Raw genomic sequence first — 26,923 nt, forward strand, 5'->3', positions numbered from 1 at the left:
TTTCTGCCTTTAACCATTGCCATGCTTTCGTCTCTTTGCTCTATAACCCAATTACTAATTTTGCTCTTAGTAAGTTGTAATCTCATATGGTTTTCTAGTTACAACAGCATTAGTTTACTATATAAATTGCAAATGTATCTGTTTGTTCGATGAGATGTATCTGCATCCATTGTAATTGAAATATTAATGAGATCAGCATCTAACAAAAATTGAATACCTTTTAAATTCGTAGCTCTTCGTAGGGATGGTATGCAGATGGCGTCAGATAACCCACTCGGGGAAATTTGTATGGATGAAGATGCTTCGTACTAGTTCGTATTTTCTCTCTCTCTCTCTCTAGTGAGCTTAACATATATAAGATTATTTCCTATTCAAAGTCATATACAAATCAATGTTGAATGAGATATTTACCACGTAATTATACGACATTCTTCTTCATCTCTTTCCCTTTTCATCATATCATTTATCTTATTTATTCTTCTTATTTTTAATTTTTCAATCTATCCATGCAATAATTTCTAAATGAAACTTTGTAGAGAAAATGATTAAGCTTGTTGAAGAAATAAAAATACTTTAAATGTTCAATCACAATGATGTATCTATTCCCATAATATAGATTGGAATGCAGTGTACTCTCAATTAAATACTTCAAATATCTTCATCTCTCCTTTTGAATTTGTATTTCCCACATTTTTCTTATAACTAGCAAAAAACCTCTCCATCGAAAATGACCATTTTTATATGTATACTTTTTTTTATCACTCCTTATTTTAAAAATTATTTCGGAAAAATGTTCGAACAGACATTTTTTTAATATATTATTTCTTCATAATTTTCTTTTGAAAATCCAAACTAAATTCGAAGTCGACAAATTTTAATGTCCAGATTTTAATTAAAATCGTTTTATGGTTCAATAAATTATTTCCAAACCAATTTTAAAATAAATTTCAAGTTCAATATGTTTTAAATTAGCTTTTGAAGTTAAATGTTTCAAATCAATTTCAAACTAATTTATAAACGATATATTCTGAATGATACATTCCCAAATATAATTTTCTAAGGATTGAAATTTCAATTTATAGAGGGTGCGGTTTCAAATCATGGGATTGTAGAATGTAATGGACCTATTAGATGTAAAAAACAGTCCAGTTACAGTGGACAAATGAATTTTAAAATTGTTTTCTTCATAAAACTCATTCCCTAATAATAAACCCCATTGAAGATATTATTTGGGACTGGTGTTTATAATGTATTTGAAATGTTTTATTATAAAATGTGTTTGAATAAAAAAAAATTAAAGAATAAAACTCTAAAATTTATAAAAGTGATTAAATTATTTATTAGAGAAATTAAATTACTTAAAATTAGAGAAAATAACTAAGTTACTTAAATTTTATGTCTTCTCTTTATATTTTAACTCGATTTTAATTGGAATATCATTCTCATTGTTACATTGATGTTTTGTTTATCATCTGCACCAACTACGATTGTTTTTTAACCAATGTCACCGACATGAAATTTCCAGTTAGCATTAAACAAAAAAGCCAACAAAGAAAACTTCAACCAACATCATAACAATAACTAAGTTGATTTCAACCTAAATAATTATCAATATTAACTAAAAACAATTTATACCAATATAAATAAAGAGAAAATTGTCAATATCAATTAAAAAAACCAAGGAACTTTGAGTGAAGAATAATATCATGACTTAAAAAAATCATCAATATTAGTAATTTTAAATTATTAACAATTATTTAATATTTTTTTTAAAAATACAATAAATTTAAATTATTTTATCCAGATAAAATATTTGAAAAATAAAATAAATTTTAAAAAATTAAATGTCTTAAAGGTTTTAAAACTGCCGAAACAATTTGATAATTTATATTTGAGGAGGTGCAGGTCGACACTCCTACTGTGTATGAAGAGAAAGCCTCAAAACAGTTACATACATGTTTTGTTTCAGAATAGCTTTGTAAGTGACCAATTTAGTCAATCTCCCCATCTCATAAAACGGTTTAGTGGGATACCAAGCAACAGATACAAAAGCGTCAGATACGCTTGTTTACAGTAAATTACAAGATTTTTAGATATATGGTACATTGAAGATTCAAGAATATGATGTTTCATATGCTAAAACTAATCCAAAAAACAATTGATTTTGTTTTATACATTACTCAAAGTTATAGTTGGATTCCCAAATACTTTCAAAACCCGAAATATGGATATACTAGCATGTTCTATAAGAGTAGATGGGAAAGGAAGCTAGAGGGTAGATTGGCCACGTGGGAAAATAAAGACACTAAAACACAGCTTGCCGACAAAAACAGCCATATAATACAAGAAAAAAAGAGATGTATAAAACATAAAATAAACGAGAGAAGACTAAAGATTCACAGTAAGTACAAAATTTTGGGTACCGCATTTGTCCACCTCGCTCATCTGTCCAAATGCTTGCTATCTACACGAACACCATGTTCCCAAATTTCAGTGTACCTGTTCATATGCCAGTTACGCACGCAAGTCAATTTGGTGACAAGCCATCATACGGGCAGGAATGTGTAAATTTCTTTTTACACAAATCAACTCACAAGTGCAAAAGAGTTAGAATTAAAATTCTGACATTTGAAATATGCAATGATGAAAGTATGGCAAGACTTTTGCCTCTATAAAGCGAACTTAATTTTTTCAATTATATGATTGAACTTCTATTGTTACTATACAAGAACGAACACAACTAAGCACTTTGCTACCATGTGGGATCGGGTACAAGGGTTAAATGCCAATATTTTGTCGTAAATCACATGTCTATTAACTTATTGACCTCTCCTTAATTGTTTGGCACATAGTTTTCTCAGTTTCACTCTAACGTATCATATTTTCTACGATAGCGCTACTCCCACTTTTACCTAATGCATTATCCAATGCAACATTCGCATTTCTGCAAAAATTTATTTTCTTGAATTCTTATCATTGAATATTGAGTTCCCAAAAAATACATCAATTATACAAACTATAAATTTCTTATCGATAAAAAAAATTAACAAGACAAATGTTTTAACTTAATATATTAAAATAACTGTAAGCCGCACAAACCCACGGTGGCTTAGTTTGCTTTGGTTAATTTATATCTTTATTAAGACCCTTAGTTATCAAATTGAAGCTGAGGTCCATTGAACTTTTCTATTCCCTCTTCATGTCATGATCATATCTGACAGAAAGCAAATCTTAATGATGGGCATATACATGTTGTTTGAAGAGGAACCATAAGCAGCATGCACATAAAACTGAGAAGCATATGTTAACAATTGAATTGGTAGGATAGGACTACAGAAACTTCATTATAACTGAAAGTGAGACCAACCAACCTTTGCCCGTTCGCATTAATACAGAGAAACTGGCCATGTCGCCATCCATCTTTGAAAATGCCAAAGAAGGCATCGCCGGACTTTGTGTAGAATCGTCCCTCGCCATTAGCTTTTCCCTTCCAAAAGTTTGCAAACCACCGATCACCAGTGTGAAAATAAAACCAACCCTGCTTAATCAATACAGCAATTACTATCCAACTCACTGATAGAATCTTGTCTAATGCTCTGTCAAAAGATTATTGTGCAAACCATTATATCATTACGATGCTGCAATTTCCAAATTTATATAGTGACATATGAAACAAGAATCATATGCTTTTATATCCAAAAAATCAACTTAAAAAAGGGTACAAACCTTGCCATGTATGACATCATCCCTCCATAATCCTTGAAACATATCTCCGTTTTTTAAATAGAATGTACCTGGACCTGATCTCTTCCCATACCGCCATAAGCCATCATATATGCTCCCATCTCTGAGAACAAGACGCCCCTGGTTGTAAATTTTCATTTAACATTAGGCAAAAACAAAAAGGAAAAGAAGAAACATATTTCCCGAGCTTAGTGTGCTTGTTATTATAAACTTTTACGAATTTACCTTTCCTTCAGGTAGACCTCCTTGGCATCGTCCCTTGTATCTTCCTCCCCTATATTGCATTTCCACCACTGGACTCCACTTTTTTGACAAATCACGTTCTGCCTCCTGTAAAAGAATATTAAGTTAAATCTAGAATAATCACGTATGAATTAGGATTGCAATAAATATTATGGGTTAATAGTATTTTGGTCTCTTAAAAATTCAAAATTGTACTTTTATCCCTGTATTTTCAAATCATTGATTTTACTTCCTATATTTTTTTAAATACCAAAACTTAGTTAACTTATAAAAATAAGTTTGAATATTTTCAAAAATACAAGAACGAAAACTATTGGTAATAAAAGTGGCAGACAAAAACACAAATTTTGAAATTTTTCAGGGACTAAAAGCACCGAACAATTAAAGTATACCACGTGAAAAATGTATATCTAGAAGTAATGAAGTAATAATAGTTATATAGCTGTTGATCATAAATAAACTTTCACAAATCTCACTCACACAAAGTTCGTATTAGTTATTCATTAAAGAATACTTTGACCTCATAAAAAGGATGAATTTGCCTTGCGCTTGAAAAGCAACAGAGGTATTATAGTCCTGGGGGTTATTTCTTTGGAAAGCTATATTTCATGCAAAATAGGAAATTCAATTGTATAACCCACATCCGTAAGAGCTTAGAAACTGCAATCAACACATTTGACAATATCCATAAAATTTGAAGTTCACCTCTGAACTAATTCTAAAGCCAAAATTGTGTAACTAGCAAAACTCATATTTAAGCAAAGTTGCAAATACTTTCAAATGTGTATTTTCATATTTCTGCAAATAGAAAGCCTGGGTCAAACTTGAGGTCATATTTAAATAGTGATCGAGCTTAATTTGGAGCTAGTGAGGCTACACTTTTTTTGACCCCCCTTTCTATTTCTATTATTTAGTAATGAAGAACTTTACTAAAAGGAAAGAACTCCTGCTAGCACACGGCAGAAATTAAAAGTAAATCTAAAAGAAGATAGTTGAATAGAAAATATCTCTAGAAAACCACATACAAAGCTACTAGGGTAGAAAATGGCTAAACGATGCACATCTAATTTTGGAGAACTGTCTCTGGTTAAATTGTCACATTATTGACATAACTTGAGACATTTCCCTTGAATACGACCAGTATCAAAATATTCCTAAATTTCACTTTCAGTAATAAATGCATGAACATATATCATCAACAAAAGTCATAGTCATTGTTACCAACATAGACGCAGCTCGAACAGATAGTACTCCATTTGTCTTTGATTTATTAGCATTCTTTCCTTTCAAAAGTGAAGATGCAAATTCCATAACTGCTTCCAAACTAGCATCAGTTGCTGCACTCCAAGGAGACGTACCTCCATTCAATGTTTGTGCTTTCACATCATTATCAGTATCTGGCTCATGCTGTTTTGTCATAAATGAGATTTCCAGTCTTTCTTTCAACTCTTCTGAAGGCCTCACACCAACAGGAAGGTGGAAGATGCTTAGGTTATCAACAATTGCTGTAGCATCAGCTGCTTTTTCTTGGGCCCATTTCTTTGCCACCTCAAATCCAGGACCTAGATTGCCGTTCTCAAGTTGCTCCCTTTGAAAAACAGAGTCACCTAATACAAGTTGATTTGAAATTGAATAGACAACTCAAAAGAAATTACTTAACAAATGTAGTCAACTGACAGCAATTGAATTCTGTCTCAAAATTACCTCCTTCAGTAATAGAGTCATAGAGGGTGTTATAGTTTGAAGTGGGGTCAAATAAATCTTCACTTTTTCCTGAATCCCTATTATAGTTCAAAAGCAAAAATGAGAAAATGTGTAACATTAGGAAAAATTGCATGAAAAAAGTACGAGAAAAATCTGGGGTAGTCAGAAAACCTTGAGGCAGGCAACTTTGAGTTGTTGCTCATTGCTGGCTCCAACTCCTCACAGTATTTATCAGGATTGCTATCTATGCCATCTGAAACAATCTGATTTGTTCTCTCATCAACTTCATTAGAACTCATCGTTTGTGGAGGAAATACTTCAGTCTGTTTCCCAGTGACAACTTCTTCCTGATTACGTCTTCCCCAAAAGCTAAAAATAAGAGGAAAATGCAGGGCAAGTCTGGATAGTATGCCACCATTCTGGGAAGACCGTTGCACATTTAAATAGCTAATTAAATAACAAGAGAAATCTATCAGAAACAGTGTGGGGAATAAGGAAAATACACAGATTAAAGAAAATTCAGTAATTCAGGGTAGTTTGATCTATAAAAACGAATCAGCTAATAAGTCTTTTATGTAAATACCCAGCTTTAATTTCACAAAATGTATGCACAGCATATTCTTAAAAACAAGTTTACTTCCTTTGTTTCATTTAACTACCAAATTGGCTCTTCGTGAGTCTTCTTAATTTCTATTCTTTGACATCAACAAATTGAAGCTGTTGTATTATGTCCTAAGGATGGTAAAAAACAAAATGTTCAGAACCTATGTTATGCAGCATTTTCCATTTGAAATATGGCAAAAATGGAATGGGACACTGTTTTGTTCTGTTAGTGAAACTATGAACCCATTTTAACTTCTGATTTGTTATGCTGTGTTTTTTAAATATACAAAACATGTAAAAGAACCCATGTTGAATGTTTAGTCCTGTTCTAACACATCTTCGAAACAAAACATTCCGCACTATTCTACAAAACTTATTCTTACAAAAACTGAGAACATCTACCTAACACTGAACCATTTGAAATCCATTTGTTCATATGTTAAACCAATGATAAGAATATAAGGTCTATTCAGACAAACTTCTCCATAGCACTTCTAGGAGGGAAATAAGAAGAAAAAGAATTGAAATTCACTATAAGTGATTAGTACAAAAATAAGTGAGAAATAATACGATATAGACCCCATTACTTCTTAAAATTATTTCTCCTCTCTTCCCCTCCTACCAAACAGGGAGTAAGATAGAAAAGAAACATTACAAAACAGGCAACCCACTGCTCTGCCCAAATGACACAATACACACCCCAAAAAAAACTTCAAGTTTGACACTCGTGCTTAACAAGAAGACATTCATAAACAATGTGCCCCGTTGATGGCAGTTCATTGCACCAAAACTAGCATTAAGCAAGCAAATCATCTTCTAAACTCTCATATTGATGCAAAGAACGAATAAATAAAATCCTCTGTTAAAATTTCAAGAGTCACATGCTCAATTTCAACTCAGAAACAATATTAAGTATATAAGGAAGCTATGAACTTTAATGAATATATGTAAAAAACACTAATATGGTTTCATAAATCCTAACGCTGAAAAAAGAAGTTTACCAACATGCGTTCATATTCGTATCTTCAAGAAATGTATTTACCTAACTTGCCTTCCTTTTTGTCTTGATAAATTTCTTCTTTATTCACAAAAAAAAAACTTACCCAAGTGTAAGCACTGTCGTTATGAATAGGTTGGGTTCGACAGCAGGGTCATGTATTGTTGATATTATAATATCTTTTGTGTAATTTGTTGTTTGACGGAAAGTACGTAGAAAGATTGATATATCACTATCATTGATGGGTCCTGAACAGGCAAGAGTGCATATAACTATGCAATTTGGATCCTGAACAAAATAGTAATTATAGTAAGCTTATACAGTATAGGAAAAAAGAACCAGAACTCAACGAAAAGAGTGATAGCTAAATGTTTAAAATAAATTTTGAAAAAAAAGGCAATCAAATGGCAGAGAGGGGTCGGTCATTCTGAAAAAGGATTTAGCAACAATAATGGCATTTAAATCAATGTATTTTGAAAAATTGTTATCCGTCAACAAATAAAAAATACTTGTCATGCATGAATATGGAAAAAAATGACTGATACCTTCAAACGAACACCGAGGAAAGGACTATCAAATATAGACTTCAAAATTGAAGCTTTTATCTTAGCAGCGGCTCCAAATCCAATCCCTGCTTCTTTATAGGATTCCAATATCTGTAGACAACAGCATCAGTTGTATAATGAATGGTGTGAAAGGAAATTGAAACATTAAAATCGAAAGAGCATATTGATATTCAAATGCGGTCCTGTATAAAGGAAAATATAAACAAGACTACCAAGTAACTTTATGTAAAAATGGGTCTGAAACTATCAGGGTAAAAATCAAAGAAACCTACTTTATTAATTTCTGAAGGGCTGGCCTCTTTCATGCCATCATTCAATCTATCTATAATTTTTCTGTGCATCTCCTGCAAAATTATCAATCTGTAACCACAATAGTTTTATGCAAACAAATAGCAGGAAGTATACTAGAAAACTAAACTTACAGATTTAAGAACAGAGACAGCCTTAATAGCTAGCAAAACTGCATCGTTAGCAGTCTTCATGGCCTCATCTAGTGTCAACAAGTCTTTCTCAAGCAGTGCATCAATATCAATTTCTGTAAGATAAATCAACTACTGAGTAAAATTTTGTAGTTTTGTAGGCCTTTTAGTGATTGAATTAAAAGTAAATTATATTTCATTACTTTCCAAAAGGGTAAAGACATGTCAATTAGTTAAAAAGAATATGTGAAACAGTATAAAGGGGAAAATAGTGATTCTATTTCTATTTTTCGAAGGTTACTTATTAACAGGTGGGACATGGAATAAATAGGGAAGCCTCAGAAAAAAGCTTAAGTAGGAGAGAACCTTTGCACTTATTGATCAATTCTTGCCAACAGAACAAGACAGTATCACCTTTATTTTGAGAATAAAATTCAATTTTTCTTTTACACTTGGTACCAGTTTAACACAGATACAGCTTGTGTAACATATTCCTCCTCGGACATACATCAGACTTGACAAAGCAAGCAATTGATGGCCTTTTTAGTGACGTTTTTTACACATTAGGATTAGAATAAGTATATAATCTTTCCAGAAAAAGAAAACTCCCCTTTAATTATTAACTCTAATTGGCAAAAATCAATGAGCCAGATAAGAAGTTTGTCAGAATCAAATTTTAACAAGAAAACATATGAAATATAGCTCACCGATAAGTAAATTTGTGTTCTCCTTAAGTTTCTGCATCAAGGCTTTCACCTGAGAATTTATGGCACAAATAAAGTATTAAACAGACTATATTAACAATCAAGTGATCATAAAGTGAAGAAAAATAATATGACCAATAACCTTCAATGGAATTTTCTCAGGTAATCATATTCAATAAGATGTTATGCCCACAGAAATACTCATCATATTGCAGGTGGAAATGTTTAAAACAGTACATGAAAGAATGTTTTGCAGTTGTGATTTCATACATCAATTACATTAAAAAAGCATGTAATTGGAAGAGTCAAAGATACCTCGTTTTGACGTCTAAGACCTTCAAATCTAAATGGTTTCAAAACTATGGCAACTGTTAATCCATTCCTGGACCTTACAGTTTCAAAAATATCAGCTGCAACAGTGTGGTGCAAGCCATATCCTGCACTGGCCACCTAAAGAGAGGGGGAAGGGAAGGATAAAGGTCACACGCATCAAACTACTATAATGAATGCTAGCAAGAATCATACATCTTATGATTTGATTTTTGCATAAAATAATTAACCAAACAAGGAATATAATGTTAACTCATGCCAGTCAGCTGTAAACTATCTATAACACATAATTACTGAATTTCATTTGATCAAGCAAGCATATCTCTCCACAATGATGAAAAATGAATTTAAGAATCTCAGTTGATTATTGCATGCTTAACAAAATCATCACGTGAAAGAGATACAGCACACCACATCACTTAGAAACCCATGGATGCATATTACTACCATTGAAACAGAGGTTTTAGTGCAAGAATTTGAAGGTAAGGAATGTACAAACAAGGACAATAGTCTTTGAGCACGACTTCAAAAATACTGGAGCTTTGACAATTCTTGGCTGAGGTTCTGCAACAAATAGTCCAGAATTAGTACGTTTTAATCGCAGAGAGCAATGAGAGATGTGTATGAGAAATTCAAATTGAAATCCATGGACCACACAAGGCACTTTGCCCCCTTTTCCTTCAATATTTTCTTTTCATTAAAAATTAAGCTTAATTTTTGGTGCTGAATTGTATATTATAATAAATAATTAATCAAGAAGAATGTTGCAATTTAACATCTCCCAAAATAGATATCCCAAAATACGCCAGCACATGTTTGTATATTAAAGTAGACAGAATATAATTATAGGATGACAAATAAACAGTCATATTAAATCAAATGAAAACCTTCTGCAATTGATCTTTGTTGTAATTGCACTTCTTCTGATTCTTTCATAAGGATACTCCTGCACAAGATTGCTATCTTAAAACAAATTCAAAATGCCAAAAACAACAAATATAAATCAATTCCAGAAGAATTTAATTGTTTTATCTGGAATGGAAGTTGTAATTTAATAAAACCAAAAGTCATTTCAGACTTACACGGAAAGATGTTGTTTCTAAAATACCATAAACTTTACAAGCCTAGACTTACAATACTTTTGTAAATTATCTTAGTTTCTTAAGAAAGTAGAATTTAAGCTTAATTCAACTTCACAAAACCGGTGTGTATGGGTTTGCACTTACTTATATACTATAATTTTACCTTATCTCTAGTTCATGTGACTTCTTCAACACACTCCCTCATGCTGAGGACAAAACATCTCGAACGTGGGACTAGGGGGGAACCCAATAGCGGATTACACAAGGCTCAACACTTTGCTAGGATAGACTTTGAATGGCTATAGTACCATTTTAAGAAGGTGGAATTTAAGTCGGACCCAATCTCACAAAACCGACTTGTAAAATGAGGTTTGTACTCACTTCTATACTATAATTTCGCCTTATCTTTTGTCAATATGGACTCTTTAACACATCCCCTCACGCCGAAGACTAGATATTGTTTAAAAGAAACAGATTTATTAAAGAGAAGACAAGAAAAGTACCCCAATGGAGGAAAAGTCATTCTCCAAATCATTGAAAAAAAGGATAAAAATAATGAATGAAACATATTGGAGATGACATTTCATTCCATTGAAATGTCATGGGTAGAAGTCGCAAAAGACCAAAATGAAAATAGCATGATTACCACATGAAACATCTAAGGCACTGAAACACCTTCAAAAGATATATATGTGTTTCACCCCAAACATGCTCTTAAAATGTGAGTTTAAGTTTAAATTAACCCTGCAAAATCAGCTAAGAAAATAAAGGTCGTTCCTCACTTATATACTATGTTCGAGTTCTATATCTAGTAGGTGTGAAATTGAAGGTGTCAATTGCTATTGTTCACAAACACAGTTTGATTAATCATGATACAACATTGAGTACCAAAAAACGAAGGAACCTTGTGCACTAGTAAAATTGGGATTGGATTAGTACACCAAGTGACAACAAATTTGTCAAGAACCAAACTCAAATCAACCAATTGAAACTTCTTGGGGTCCAGACCAGAAGCCCCAGATTGGAGCGTGCAAAGAATCAAATTTATGAGCTGCGGATGTCAGTCAGTCTTGAGAAGACAAGAAGCAAAATATTTCAGAAGCGAACGGAAAAACACAAACTCAAAGAAAGTTAAAGGACTATTAGAGAGAGTATATAGTTATTCAACTCAATGCATTACAAAAATTTTCTTTTCATAGTCGATGTCAGGCTCAAATACAATTTTAGGAAACGTGGTAGAGTCCAGAACATGGGAGAATAAGAGAATTAGTAAAGTGGAATTGATTGAAATGAGAAGATGATTACATCAAGCCAGCTACGTGCTTACATATAATTTGAGAAGTAACTAGAGTCAAAATTAGTAACTAATTATTCGTCCGAGAGTTTTGAGAAGTAACTAACTTGTGACAAAATCAGTAACTAGTTATTTGCCTAAGAGAGAGTTTGGGAGCTTCTTTGCATACAACCAAACCAGCATTCATACTTCACACAACATCAAATTAACAAGCAAGATTTTGCATCATTCGGGTTCAATGTCCATTTTGTTGGATCGAGCATTTACCACTATGTCAAGGACTACATTTAAAAGTCAGAGTACAACTCTTTCTACTTAAAAGCATAGCTACCCAAGCATTATTAATTCAATTGTGACTTGACTCACTTAACCTTCATCATGAAATAATTGATGTCGTCTGCAACAATATTTCCCTCAACAATTGTTGTGCTAGGAATCGAACTCATGACTTTAGCTATAACACATACGCTCTTAAGTATAAAATGTTATGTTCTAACTGTCAGTTATAACCTTTGTCTTAGAACTAAATGCTTCCATTTGATTGTGACATGGTCACCTCTCCTCTACCACAGGTCCTCTACCATAGGAAGTAAAGTTTCCACTCCCAAAACCAGGAATAAAACAACAACAAACTTTCACAACCTCTCATCACACGCTGCTTGCTAAAAATCATTAGAAGATTTTATGATCCAACAGTAACAAACAACACACTGATTTATAATCCTTAGCCATTATAGAAACCTACAAATAATTTGTATCAAACGCAAATAATTGTAAAGACTTTTCTCTTTCCCAAACAAGCCTCCCGACGTAGATAATGTTTATTGCTTATTCAACTCTCCCCTGGGAAACACATCCATGAAGGCACGAACAACACTTGGATCTCCAGTTAAGGAATAGCCTGAAGTTCGATACGCTACTCCTCACCAAAACATCACGCGTTCAAGCAAAACAACGTATTCACGTAAACGGCAACAGTTCCAATTTAACAATTCCTAAATTAAAATATAAAACGCGAAAACAATGAAAAGCAAGTAGACGATTACCAAAACCGCAGTAAAGGCAAGCGAAACGGCGCGCTCAAGCAGAAATCAAAAATAGCGTCCTTCCTAGAACCAATGCCTATGACTTCGACGAAATCAGGTTTCGTCTCTCCGCTCTCGGTTCCACCGTAACCGTTCGACGACGAACCTTTCTTCTCCGAGCACATCTTGATCTGAACAAACGGTTTTGGCTCGGGAGTCGAACAGAAGCCATAATCGCGCCGACGAAGAGGAAAGGAGCAGCGGCTGCAAAGTTGATTCGAAGAAAATGGAACGATGGAAGCATGAGAAACTGCTTTGAAGGTGAGGAACGCAGAAAGCTCCATTTATTGTAGAGAAAAGCGTGGTACAATGGATAAGGCTTCCATCAGTAAATCAAACCGTCTCCCGCTTTGTGACTGTTACTGTTTATATAAACAAATCAGCGAGAGAGCGTAGTGTACTTAGGAAAAGCTTGGTGGTTATTGTAATAAGGAATACAGAAAATGTTTATCCGCCAAGATATAAAATAAAATAAATTTTATTTTTCATCGTTTTTTTTTATAATTAACATGCGTTTTCTAATTTCTACAGTGTGTATCTCACTCTTGCGTTTCTCCGTTCACACGAACAAATAGATGAAGAAAAGGAGAATGTCACTTAACAACGTAGTTACTAAATGGCTCAAACCAGAAAAAAAAAGAGTTACAAATTGCTCTACCGAAAAAATGTTTTAAATTGTTAAATATGAGAATTCGAGGAGTGCATGTGATAATCATGGTGGTTCAGAAAGAAAGTCTTAAACAGAGATAAAAAATCATATGCATCGCATTTTCCAAGGCCCGGCTATCGTGTCAGGGATGTTTCTTCCTGCACCCCTACACTTTTCTTTCTGCACTTCTACATTTTTCAAAATGTCTAAATTGCTTTTGTTAGTTTTGGGTGATTCCAGAATTGAGTGTTTCGTAAGCAGAACAGAATAGAAAATCCGGAAGATAAAAAAATCATTCCACAATATTCTTTAGAATACATTTTTTATTGGGGAAGTTTCTTCTTGCACCTATGCAATTGTCCCTATTATAGTGCAACTATATTTATTTTTTCTCTAGAATCAGGAAAAAATTCAGATTGATACTTCCGGTAAAATTTCAGATTCACCAATACGTAATTCAAAATATGCATTTCACATTCAAAATTCATCATTAAAAAAAAGCATTTATGATTCACCAATCTGTAATTGATATATGCACACTTTTACCCCCTCAAAGGAATATTCACATGCACACTTTATTTTCTTAATAATTATTATTACTAATTACTAATCTATATTTTTAAACTTTCATTCCTGGGAACATAGTTATTGTTACATAATAAGTATTATATTTAACTTTTTTTTGTAATACTATATTTTAATGTGATTAATAATTTGAAAACTTTAAAAAAAATCAAAATATGTGAGATTTATAAAGTAAGATTTATAAAATAAGATTTACATCCACATATGAAATGTTTTGATTTCTAGTAGATTTGGAAAGATCTCTAATACATCTATTAATACATAAAACTATATATTTATAGATAAATTTTAAACCTTATAAAATTAACTTATAATAAAATTTGTACTTATTTATATATTATAAAATATCATAATTTTTTATTCATGTAGAATTCTAACATGTGGAATTTTGGTTAATCCCTCTTAATTTATATATTTGTTATTTTTCAATAAAGGGAAGCATTTAAGTTTCTTATGGTTTTGTAATTTCTACTTCCCTGACAAACTTGTTTTTGATCACATGGTGTTATCACACTGCACATTTTCCAAGTATTTTCTAACTTTTCAAATTCCATTGATTGATCACTTTGTGCGAGAAAGTCCACACCCCTTGTCTTGCGAAGGTCTTACGCCATGCCATTATCAAGAAATTTTAGTGTTTTACATCATCCATTACGTTAGCATACAAATTAGATTCCATACTTAACATAATTCACTTCACAATGCCACCTCGGTTACTAAAATTGGCGCGGGTTGCATCTTGCATCGGAACTATTTGAATATATTTTTTTGCTACTCATTATAAATTCTTGATAATATATATATATGCTTAATCCTAAGGAACAAGAGGGTAAGATTCATTATTCATCCTTTATCATAAAATCATGGAGTTTTTGGGTGTTGAAGGTGAGTCTGAAAAGCTAAAGGCAATTTTTCTGCCTTCAATAACGAAGAGTCATCTTGTTCCCGTTGTAGACATTGCTCGGATCTTCGCCATGCATGGCGTGGATGTCACCATAATCACCACACCAGCAAACACTGCCGTTTTTCAAAGCTCCATCGACCGTGACGCCACCCGCGGCAGCTCCATTCGAACCCACCCCGTCAAGCTACCGCACGTGGCGGGTGTGCCAGAAGGAGTGGAAACCATCAATTTTTCCATTGCAAGAGACATAGCAAGCAAACTCTTGGAGGCACTCACCAAGACTCTCCAAACTCAATTCCCACAACTCTTTCATCAATTCAAACCCGATTTCATAGTCTCCGACATGTTCCACACCTGGAGTGTCGATGCTGCGGCTGAGTTCGGAATTCCGAGGCTCATATACGTTGGTTGAACCTACTTCGCTCACTGTGCCATGGACTCTCTCGAACGGTTTCAGCCTCACAAAAAGGTGGACTCGGAAGATCAGAGCTTTTTCATTCCTGGGTTGGCCTACAACTTGGAGATGACACGGTCGCAGATACCCGAACGGTTTAAGACACCCTCCGATTTCTCCAACTTAATGAATAGGTAATCATACATTCAAAATATACAATTATCAGAAACCTAATAAATAATTTTTAATTTAAACACTTTATTTTTACGTGTGTGAGAGGAGTTTCTGAATCTCATATAAACTGCATATCAAGAACTATATACAATTCTAACGGTTTTCAATCTATCATTTTTCTTAATGAATAGGGTTAAGGAATCAGAGAAAAGGAGCTACGGATCTCTGTTCAAAAGCTTTTATGCGTTTGAAGGACCTTACGAGGAACTCTACAAGACAATCATGGGGACCAAGAGTTGGAACGTGGGACCCATTTCTTCCTGGGTGAACCAAGATGCTTCGGATAAGAGTGCAAGGGGGCATGGCAAAGAGGTGGAAGAAGGTTGGCTTTCATGGCTTGATTCAAAGCAGAAGGGTTCTGTTGTGTACGTGTGTTTTGGGAGCATGAAGAACAATTTCTCTGGCACGCAGATTGCAGAAATAGCTCACGGGCTTGAAGATTGTGGGCATGATTTCATGTGGGTGGTGGGGGAAATTGACGAGGGTCAAAGTAGGGCTCTTGTGGAGGAGTTGGAGAAGAGGGTGGAAGCGAGCAAGAAGGGTTATCTGATATGGGGTTGGGCTCCACAGCTTCGCATTCTGGAGCACCCTGCTGTTGGAGGCATGGTGACTCATTGTGGGATGAACACGGTTATTGAGACGGTGGATGCGGGGTTGCCGATGGTGACGTGGCCTCTGTTTGCAGAACAGTTCTTCAATGAAAGGTTGCTGGTGGATGTGCTGAAAATCGCAGTGCCGGTTGGAGCAAAAGAGTGTAAAGATTGGGGTGATTTTGGGAATGAGATTGTTGGGAGGGAGAAGATAGCAATGGCGATTGCTTTGTTGATGGGTGGAGGAGAAGAGTGTGAAGAAGTGAGAAGGAGAGTGAAAGCGCTGAGCGAGGAGGCGAAGAAAGCAATCCAGATCGGTGGCTCTTCTTACAACAGTTTGAAAGATGTTATTCAACAGATGAAGACATTAAAACTTCAAAAGCTGAACCCAAAAGTTGAGCCCCATGTTGCTTAGGCTTTGGATTGGAAAGTGGAAAGTTCTGGAAAGTTGAAGATGTGAAATATAAAGAGTATGATAAAAAATTGAGAAAAAGTGATTTTGTTTGGATTACTGTAGGTTAGGGTGGATGTGTAAAGAAAGTTTATTGATATACGTGAATGATGTGATAATTGTAAAAATATTTTAAATTATTTTAAATAGTATAAATTTGTCCTTATATCTATATAAAAAAAAGAATTATTAATTTTGTGCTTATTTTAATTAATTAAAATAATTTAAAGTTTCATTTATAAATAAAAGAAAAAAATGTAAAATTAAAATAAATAATTAATTATAATTTTAAATGAAAGTATAATATTATTATTTTTTATTTTATTAATTTAAATTAATTTTGTTAGTTAAGTTAATTTATTTAGATAATTTGTAAAGTAACTTTTCACACCTTTAAAAAAAATTAAAATTCTCTCAGAACCATCACATCACTCACAAATTCTCATAAATTTTCCTCACACATCTACCCTAACATACATCAATCCAAACATTCTCACTTTCTTCACACTTTCCTCACACATACACTCCCTCAAATCCTCACACATCTTCTTCCTAATTCAAACAGAGAGCCTTAGGATTAAACTTCAGTATTTGGTTTGGTTGTTACTGGCTACTATGTGGTTAATATCTCCTCCTCTGCCAAAGGCAGAAGTTATGTCTGTAAGCATGAAAAACTTGTTCTTGTCATCCTATGTTTAATTCTTTTTATTGTGTTAATTCCATAAACACATTTTATTGCTTTTTAATATTTTATTTTAGAAAACAACCATTGAATGATTATTGCAAAAAAATTTGTACACTGCACACATAATAACACTATTCAACAACCCTTTATAATAATATTATAATATTTAAAATTAAAAATGAAAATGGTTAAAATATGGTGTTATAAAACTTTATTCTTTTTGTAAATAACCTTTAGATTTAGGAAAACCTTTTTGTTAACACCTTTATGTCAAGTTACACACTCTTAACGCTTCAAACGTGGAAATGGTGGGTGATGTGACAATGATATTGTTGTAAATGTTATGATGGTGATGTGGCTTTGGGAGATAGAAAGGGGAGAATGCAGGGTTTGAAAACGGTGTGAGAAGTTGAACTTTCTCAACGCGGAGGAAGAAGGCGATGTTGAAATTGAGAGGTTGGTGGTGATACTAAGGTCGGTGGTGAGCTCCAGCGCCTCGCCGAGATCGTCGTTGTCCGGGAACAACTCCAACCCTAAACAGTAAGGATCGCATGCGGTCGTTGTCGTGGACGATGGCGCGAAACTGGTCGGCGTTGAAACAAATCCACATGACTCTCAAAATGATGTTAGAAATGTCGGTGTAAGGCCCTTCGCCATGAGGACTGCTTATCCAGCCACAGGTTCCTCCACAATGCAAAATTGGTTACCCGTGTGTCTGTAAGTGGTTACTTATATGACGTTTATGGCCACCCACTCTTCATGAAAAATAAATTATTCTTTTAATAAGAACCTTATATTACATCGGTTAGATGGCTTAACCGGTTTAATAACCCTACCAGAAATTGTTACCCAGCTACAGGGTCCTGCACAATGCAAAACTGGTTATTCGTGTGTCTGTAAGTGGTTACTTATGTGACGTTTATGATCACCCACTCTTCATGAAAAAAAAAATCATTTTTTAATAAGAACCTTATATTACACCGCTTAGATGCCTTAACCAGTTTAATAAACCTACCAGAAATTGTTACCCAGCTACAGGTTCCTCCACAACACAAAACTGGTTATTCGTGTGTCTGTAAGTGGTTACTTATGTGACGTTTATGATCACCCACTCTTCAATGAAGAATGATATGTTGGATTTCAACGTGAATAAGTTTTTTGGTATTAATACTCGTAGTGGTAAAGTTCTTCGTCATCCTCCTATTAAATGGGAGTTTCCTTCACCAGACTTGGTTAAAATTAACACTAATGAGACTGTTAGGGGTATCCTGGTCTTGCTACTTGTGGAGGTATTTTTCGTGAGAGTATGAGGGAGGTTATTGGTGTTTTTTTTTCTTCTGTGTTTATTGAAGTTCATACTGCTATGATTGTTGAGTTTTATAGAGTTATGCATGTTATGAGGGAAGCTCAAAAGATGGGGCTTACTAATGTCTGACTTGAATGAGATTTTGCATTTTTGCCTTGGTTAGTGTTAAGTTTACTGCTAGGACAAATGTTCCGTGTATGCTTCGTAATTGATGAAATATTTCTCTTAATTACTGCAGGAAAATCAGGTTTAGGGTTACTCATATTTTTCGTGAAGGAAATGTGTGTGCTGATAAGTTGACTAATTTAAGATTTATTATAGAGAATCATTTCATTGGTATAATAGGCTTCCATCTAGTATGTTCGTTTTTAGAATTCTTTATGAATAGGTATAGTCTACCTATGTATCGTTTTTGTTAACATATGGATTTTGGTATAGTCCCCCATATTTTTTTTTTTAATAATATTATTTTCATGTGATGACACATGATTGTTATTATTTGAGATGTCAGCCTAGTTGAAATATCAAGCTGCATAATGATACCTAACATAAAAACTTTTATAAAAAAAAAATGTTCGTGATACAATTATAAATAAAAGGGATAACATTTAAACAATATTTATAAAATAATAAATAAATACATTTATACATTATTAGAAAATATAAGAATAGAAAAAATTGTCATTTATAAAAAATTGTGTCGTATGATTGTCTTTTTTGTTGTCTTTGTGGTATTTCTTGTTTTTGTTGTTGTCTAGATAGAATGATAGGAGTTTTTATCACACAAACTTATTTTAAACCCAATTTATTGAAAATATTTCATATATTAAGCGAGAAAAAAAATCATTTTAATTCTTGAACTTATATATGATTTTCTTAAATAAAAAAAAATTAATTTTTTATATTATTTATAAAATAAAAATTTTCAAAACATTATTATTCACTTCATATAATTTTTAAATTATTATTGTATACATATTTTTATTTTAAAAAATATTAATTATTATTAGTAAAAGAAAAAAAATCATGTGACATATCAAGTTGAAAATTTCAATTTAAATAAAATATATTGAAATTGTCAAACCAACAAACAATTTTTTATATTTGTTTTAATATTTTATTTAACTTGTCTAGTGAGAAATTCGTCGAAAGCTTCAACGAAGAATGATATGTTGAAATAAACATGATTAAGTTCTTTTGTATTAATACTCGTAGTGGTAAAAAATTTCATCGTCATCCTGTTAGATGAGAGTTTCCTTCACTAGGCTGGATTAAAATTAACACTGATGGGATTGTTAAGAGATATCCTGGTCTTGCTACTTGTATAAGTATTTTCCGTGAGAGTATGGGGGAATTTATTGGTATTTTTTTTTGTGTTTCTTGAAGTCAGAATGTTATAGTTGTTGAGTTTTATGGTATTAAGTTTTTGGTATTAATACTCGTAGGTGGTGAAGTTTTTCGTCATCTTCCTGTTAGATGGGAGTTTCCTTCACTAGGTTGGGTTAAAATTAACACTAATGGGGCTGCTAGGGGTATCCTGGTCTTGCTACCTGTAGAGGTATTTTTCGTAGGAGTGTGGGGTAGTTTATTGGTGTTTTTTCTGTGTTTCTTGAAGTTCAGACTATTATGGTTGTTGAGTTTTATGGAGTTATACATGCTATGGAGGAAGCTCAAAAGATGGGGCTTATTAATGTCTCGCTTGAATGTGATTCTGTCTTTATTTGTGTTGCGTTTATGACTAGGACTAATGTTCCGTGAATGCTTCGTAGTCGATGTAATATTTGTCTTAATTATTTCGTAATAAATTGTTCATTCTATAATATAATTCAAAATTAAAATTATGTATTTTGAATTATATATTTTGAAATATATATATTTTATAAATTTTTAATTTTTAATTTATTTTTGGTAAATTATGTAATAAAAAAAAATTGATAGAAATTTTTTTTAATAATAAAAATGTTTCCATAAATTAAGCATATAACATGATTGTCACAAAAATAATCATAAATATCCTAATGTTTTAAATTTCACAAATAATATACTTTTAATTTAAAAACATAAACTTAATTACAAAACAAAATTATTTAAGTCTTGTGTTCCGGTCGTCTCTTGCGTATAACACGTGAAAATCTAGTGTAAACAACTTTCTCATTTATGACGTAACTGATTAATTGTAGTGCACTATGATGCAACTGTTTAATTAGAGTTAAGCCTCGTAACCTCAATTTGGGAGGAGGGAACCCACATTTACTTAACTTGCGTCCATGGAATACTAACTTCATACCCCTTCAATCCTAGAAAGATATATCAGTGTTTCTGACTATAAATGATCAAACATAATAATATTAACCAAAGTTTTATAGTCTTACCTCACCCTTTCACAATCTTAATGCACCATGATCACCATAACTCAATAGTACGTAGGTATAAAAAAGGTATGTTAATGAATTCTTAATGCTCATCATGTCCTCATATAGCTTTGTGTAACACATCACAACCAATTTCATTGACAACTTGTTATTTATCTCTTTTGTAAATCGATGTCATTAGTCTCTGTCTAACATCATCTTAGATAAATCACCCTATAGTCGTAGCCATAACTCTCCTAAATCATTCCATATTAATAAACTTGTTTATTTTAAATATATTATGAAATATTTTTTCAAATCAAAAAATACATTCTGAAATACACATTTTAAAATATATTTATGGATTCATATATTTTAAAATGTGTTTTTGATTATGGCAAATAAAATTTAAACCATTAAAACTATCTCATTTTTCATATTTTTTTACTTAGTTTTTAAACTTTCCTTCCTCGTTTGAGCTTGGATCAATTACAAGTTAAAGAAATTGTTTACTAAACTTCTCTAATTAAGACCATAGTTATTGTTACATAATAAGTATCATATTTAACAAATTTTTTTTAATACTATATTTTAGTGTGAATAATTATTTGAAAACTTTTTTAAAAATCATAATATAACGTAATGTTTGCACTCACTTATATATTACGAAATGTCTTAATTTCTTGTAGATGTGAAGATTTCTAACACACTTTTTTTAGAGTGACAATTCATGCATGGAACTATATATTTATGGGTGAATTTTAAACCTAATTAAACCTTATAAAACTGACTTAAAAGATAAGATTTGTACCCATTTATATATTATTAAATATCATAATCTTTTGTCGATGTAAGATTTAGAACCCATAAAATTTTGGTTAATCTTGTAACAATCGTTCTTGAAAACAACCCTCTTGACTTACATGACTTATATATTTGTTCTTTTTCAATAGAAAGTGAAGCATTTAGGTTTCTTATGGCTTTGTAATTTCTACTTCCTTGACAAACTTGTTTTTGATCATATGGTATCTGACGTTATCACACTCCACATTTTCCAAGTATTTCCTAACTTTTCAAATTCCATTGATCGACAACTTTGTCCTTGAAAGTCCCCACCCCTTGTCATGCGAAGGTCTTACGCCATGCCATATCAAGAAAATTTTCACGTATTTTTGTTCTGAATGCAATAACATCATCCATTACGTTAACATACAAATTAGATTCCATGCTTAAAATAATTCATTTTATATATAAATATTCATTAGAAATTGAATTTTAAACAAACAAATATTTAAGTTTCATATAAGAAATATTCAATAAAAAGTAAGATAAAATTATTACAAGTAGACCACAACTACACATTTTCTTAGCGTGTATTGTAGCGGTATGTTCGATCGACACCATGACGTGTCTCGGTCTACCTGTCCGAGATGACCAAGACACACTGGTACGACTCTGTCAACCTGGCTAATTGACCGATACACAGTCAGGCCGACCGACGCTTAAATCAAGTTTAGTGAAGCTAAATCATCATTAAGGATTAGGTAATGCAATCCTAAGAGTGACCAACTTCACTAATCAGACCCAATAAGTTAAGCCCACTAAAATAATATAAATAGCACACATCACAAGAAGAAAGATATGTCATTTATTATTGTGCACCTAACCGAATACTGACCACCCATTTTATTGACTTGAGCGTCGGAGTGCCTTCCGCAGGTATTCCAATCCGGTGCTAGTCCGAGATCAAAAGCCAAAAGAGAAATATGAAGATGAGAAAGACCCCAGTCCACACCTAACAAGTCCACACCTAACAACCTACCCAACCGAAAGAGTAAAACGAAGACTCCAATAATTTCCTAACCTGTATCTTTTAGTATGTACAGAACTTTGACGTAGAAAATGGTGGGGATCGACAAAGAGACAACTATTAGAGGCAAACACGTTTTAACTCTTTACATATGACCGGCCAGCGCCTGTCTCTTATTGTGAAATAGTAATAAAAATCTATAAAAAGCATATTTTATTCATTTTTCTGAGAATACACAATTTTTAATACTAGTACTGTAACATTATAATATATTTACTGATTGAAACTTTTAGAAACAATATTTTTACATAGGCCTTGCTTTGAATTTAATAATTTAAAAATGAGACTAAGTCCAAATTAATATTTTAATAAATTTGAATATAGAGTATTCATAACGTGTTATAGATGAAAACAAGGAAAGTGTTGGTAAATAATTCACAAGTGTTACACATGCAAGGATAATAAATAATGAATATGCCTGGTAGCTGTCACTTCACGATGCCACCACGGTTACTAAAATTACTAAAGTTGGCGCGTGTTACTTCTTGCATCGGAAACTATTTCAATTTTTTTTGTCTTGTACATATATATATATATATATATATATATATATATATATATATATATATATATATAATCGTAAGGAACAAGAGAATAAGATTCATTCTTCATCCTTCATCATCAAATCATGGAGTTTTCCGGTGTTGAAGGTGAGTCTGAAAAGCTAAAGGCAATTTTTCTGCCTTTCATAACGCCGAGTCATCTTGTTCCCGTTGTAGACATAGCTCGGATCTTCGCCATGCACGGCGTGGATGTCACCATAATCACCACACCAGAAAACGCTGCCGTTTTTCAGAGCTCCGTCGACCGTGACGCCAGCCGCGGCAGCTCCATTCGAACCCACCACGTCAAGCTACCGCACGTGCCGGGTTTGCCAGAAGGCGTGGAAACCATCAATTTTTCCACTTCAAGAGACACAGCAAGCATACTCTTCGAGACACTCACCAAGACTCTCCAAACTCAATTCCCACAACTCTTCCACCAATTCAAACCCGATTTCATAGTCTCCGACATGTTCTACAGTTGGAGTGTCGATGCTGCGGCTGAGTTCGGAATTCCGAGGCTCATATACGTTGGTGGAACCTACTTCTCTCACTGTGCCATGGACTCTCTCGAACGGTTCGAGCCTCACAAAAAGGTGGACTCGGAAGATCAGAGCTTTCTGATTCCTGGGTTGCCCTACAACTTGCAGATGACACGTTCGCAGATACCCGAACGGTTTAAGACACCCAACAGTTTCTCCGAGATAATGAATAGGGTTAAGGAATCAGAGAAAAGGAGCTACGGATCTCTGCTCAAAAGCTTTTATGCGTTTGAAGGAGCTTACGAGGAACTCTACAGGGAAATCATGGGGACCAAGAGTTGGAACGTGGGACCCATTTCTTCCTGGGTGAACCGAGATGCTTCGGATAAGAGTTCAAGGGGGCATGGCAAAGAGGTGGAAGAAGGTTGGCTTTCATGGCTTGATTCAAAGCAGAAGGGCTCTGTTGTGTACGTGTGTTTTGGGAGCATGAAGAACAACTTCTCTGGCACGCAGATTGCAGAAATAGCTCACGGGCTTGAAGATTGCGGCCATGATTTCATCTGGGTGGTGGGGAAAATTGATGAGGGGCAAAGTAAGGCTCTTGTGGAGGAGTTTGAGAAGAGGGTGGAAGCGAGCAAGAAGGGTTATCTGATATGGGGTTGGGCTCCGCAGCTTCGCATTCTGGAGCACCCTGCTGTTGGAGGCGTGGTGACTCATTGTGGGATGAACACGGTTATTGAGACGGTGGATGCGGGGTTGCCGATGGTGACGTGGCCTCTGTTTGCAGAGCAGTTCTTCAATGAAAGGTTGCTGGTGGATGTGCTGAAAGTCGCAGTGGAAGTTGGAGCAAAAGAGTGGAAAACTTGGGGTGATTTTGGGAATGAAACTGTTGGGAGGGAGAAGATAGCAAAGGCGATTGATTTATTGATGGGTGGAGGAGAAGAGTGTGAAGAAGTGAGAAGGAGAGTGAAAGCGCTGAGCGAGGAGGCGAAGAAAGCAATCCAGATCGGTGGCTCTTCTTACAACAGTTTGAAAGATGTTATTCAACAGATGAAGACAATAAAACTGCAAAAGCTGAACCCAAAAGTTGAGGACCCTGTGGCTTAGCAAGAATTCTGGTTTCTTGATGAAGTTATGAGTTTAATTACAGTTAGCACTCTAATAAATTAATCTTTTATTTGTTTTCATTTCATTTTATTTTATTTTTTAATTTAAAATATTATTATAAATGTTTGTCATTTATTATTTGTGGTATCAACAGTGAAAACCATACTTTTTATATTGTTTATAATGATATAATCTTATTTTAAATTAAATATATATATATATATTAATTTATTAAAGTGTGAAGTGTGTGTTTTTAGTGTTGACAGTATTATTTAAATAATTTGCATTTAATGGTAAGTTGCAAAAAAAGTCATGAAATAAGCTTCCGTATTTGCTTTGGCTGTTGCTACCTCCTCCTCTGACAAAAGCAGAAGTTATGTTTTTTTTTATTAGTAAAAAATGAGTGGCAGAAGTTATGTTTTTCTTATAAGTAAAAAATAATTAATAAAATTGAGATATTTTAAGAATATTTAATTTTTATACAAACAATTTATGTCTTAGTTTCTTGCAAAAACAGAAACATGAAATCCAGACAAATAAATAATAAAAGTCCTCCTTATCTAAAAAAATTACTTAGTAATTTTTGACATATCTCATGGATATTATGGACTCAGAGACTCAAGACATTTTATAATACAACATATTTTATCATATTTTAAACTACACCATTGTAAAATTTCAATATGATAATCATGTTATTTTTAAATATCATTCTATTTTCATAACTTAGCTACCACACGACTACTCATACACATAGACGTCGTGCCATTTTTATTTTTGTAAGCATGAATAACTCGTTCTTGTGATCTTATGTTTAATTCTTTTTATTGTGTTAAATTTGCATTCCATAAACACATTTTTTTCAGATTTTATTAAAATTGAGCTCTTAAAACATTTTTTAAGTGAGTACGATATTGGTTTTATAATATTTTAAGAAAGTTGGGCATGGAAAGCCCAACTTCCTTTTATTGTTTTTTAATATTTTATATATTAGAAAACAACTACTGAATGATTATTGCAAAAAGTTTTGTTAACACTGCCCACAAAATATCACTATTCAACAACCCTTTATAATAATATTATAATATTTAAAATTAAAAGTATGTGTATGTTAAGAGTATGTGTTTTATGTATGTAGTGTTAAGGTATCGGGGAGAGAGATGGTGTCATAAAACTTTTTTTTTTTTTTTGAGTTTTGATATGTTGAAACCCGCTACACATAATACACATTTGACGTTGCAGATGTGATAATGAATGAGATTGCGCACTAACTTTAAAATAGAGTAAACAATAATATAATACATCGGTTCTTAGAAACAAATAGTATAATATTTTTTATTTTACTCAAAATGATTCATATTACATCGATTAAAACTTAACCGATGTAATATATGATCCATATTAAAAAAAATTGAATTTTTTTCATAAAAAGTGGATGAGTCATAAATGGCACATAGGTAACTACTTACAGACACACAGGTAACCAGTTTTGCGTGTGCCAGTATATGTGGAGGAACCTGTGGCTGGGTAACCAATTCTGGTAGAGTTATTACATCGGTTAAGCCATCTAATCGATGTAATATATAATTTTTAATTCGGTTAAGTCATATAACCGATGTAATACATGGTTTTTATTAAAAAAATGATTTTTTTTTCATGAAGAGTGGGTGACCATAAGTTAGAGACACACGGGTAACCAGTTTTGCGTGTGCCAGTATATGTGGAGGAACCTGGGGTTGGATAGTTTTGGTATGGTTATTACACCGGTTAAGTCATCTAACCGATGTAATATATGGTTCTTATTAAAAAAATGATTTTTTTTTCATGAAGAGTGGATGTCCATAAACGTCACATAAGTAACCACTTACATACAGACAGTTAACCAGTTTTGCGTGCCACTTAAAGTTACACAGATAACTAGTTTTACATGTGCTACGGATCATATATTATAATATAGAGTTAATGTCACGCCAACATCAATTAATGTCTTAATAAAACATTT

General features: G+C 33.1%; 2 protein-coding genes and 2 pseudogenes across 11 annotated transcripts; 3 read left to right on the forward strand and 1 right to left on the reverse strand.

Moving 5' to 3' along the window:
- Positions 1-2,112: 2,112 nt before the first annotated feature.
- On the reverse strand, positions 2,113-13,251 carry ARC3 (GTP binding protein). 9 transcript variants are annotated; one of them, XR_011084253.2, is made up of 16 exons: positions 12,733-13,207; positions 10,198-10,256; positions 9,810-9,874; positions 9,296-9,430; positions 8,984-9,032; positions 8,280-8,392; positions 8,130-8,201; positions 7,837-7,947; positions 7,398-7,579; positions 5,863-6,138; positions 5,692-5,768; positions 5,213-5,594; positions 3,970-4,074; positions 3,727-3,864; positions 3,372-3,538; positions 2,113-2,499 (listed from the first exon to the last, which is right to left on the reverse strand). XR_011084253.2 is itself a non-coding variant. In XM_068638171.2 (16 exons), exons 1-16 carry the CDS (start codon positions 13,053-13,055, stop codon positions 2,442-2,444), a joined length of 2,316 nt encoding a protein of 771 aa, XP_068494272.2. In that variant the 5' UTR covers positions 13,056-13,251; the 3' UTR covers positions 2,113-2,441. The 9 variants fall into 9 exon arrangements, 3 of the variants coding, with proteins under 3 accessions (XP_068494272.2, XP_090160739.1, XP_090160738.1); XR_011084252.2 differs by having other exon boundaries at positions 3,372-3,596; positions 5,209-5,594; XR_016523138.1 differs by having other exon boundaries at positions 9,806-9,874.
- Positions 13,252-14,848: 1,597 nt separating this feature from the next.
- On the forward strand, positions 14,849-15,501 carry LOC137830699 (soyasapogenol B glucuronide galactosyltransferase). Its single transcript, XM_090304302.1, is given in 1 exon segment — positions 14,849-15,501. A coding segment is annotated over 1 exon segment (633 nt). The 5' UTR covers positions 14,849-14,868.
- A 167-nt stretch (positions 15,502-15,668) lies between these two features.
- LOC150025720 (soyasapogenol B glucuronide galactosyltransferase pseudogene) lies at positions 15,669-16,557 on the forward strand (annotated as a pseudogene).
- A 6,808-nt stretch (positions 16,558-23,365) lies between these two features.
- LOC150025721 (soyasapogenol B glucuronide galactosyltransferase pseudogene) lies at positions 23,366-25,001 on the forward strand (annotated as a pseudogene). Its single transcript, XR_016523411.1, has one exon. The product of XR_016523411.1 is annotated as a soyasapogenol B glucuronide galactosyltransferase pseudogene (transcript).
- The last annotated feature ends 1,922 nt before the right edge of the window (positions 25,002-26,923 follow it).

Source organism: Phaseolus vulgaris, chromosome 7, assembly GCF_051622355.1.
Source record: "Phaseolus vulgaris cultivar YP4 chromosome 7, ASM5162235v1, whole genome shotgun sequence".
NCBI lineage: Eukaryota > Viridiplantae > Streptophyta > Magnoliopsida > Fabales > Fabaceae > Phaseolus > Phaseolus vulgaris.

Bases quoted from the DNA above. Each gene is read 5' to 3' on its own strand.
- ARC3 (XM_068638171.2), bottom strand. From the start codon at position 13,055: ATGGAGCTTTCTGCGTTCCTCACCTTCAAAGCAGTTTCTCATGCTTCC. The intron at 9,033-9,295 runs GTATCTTTGACT...ATAAATTCTCAG, and splicing joins GTCTTAGACGTCAAAACGAG to GTGAAAGCCTTGATGCAGAA. The intron at 8,202-8,279 runs GTAAGTTTAGTT...ATAATTTTGCAG, and splicing joins CTGTCTCTGTTCTTAAATCT to GAGATGCACAGAAAAATTAT.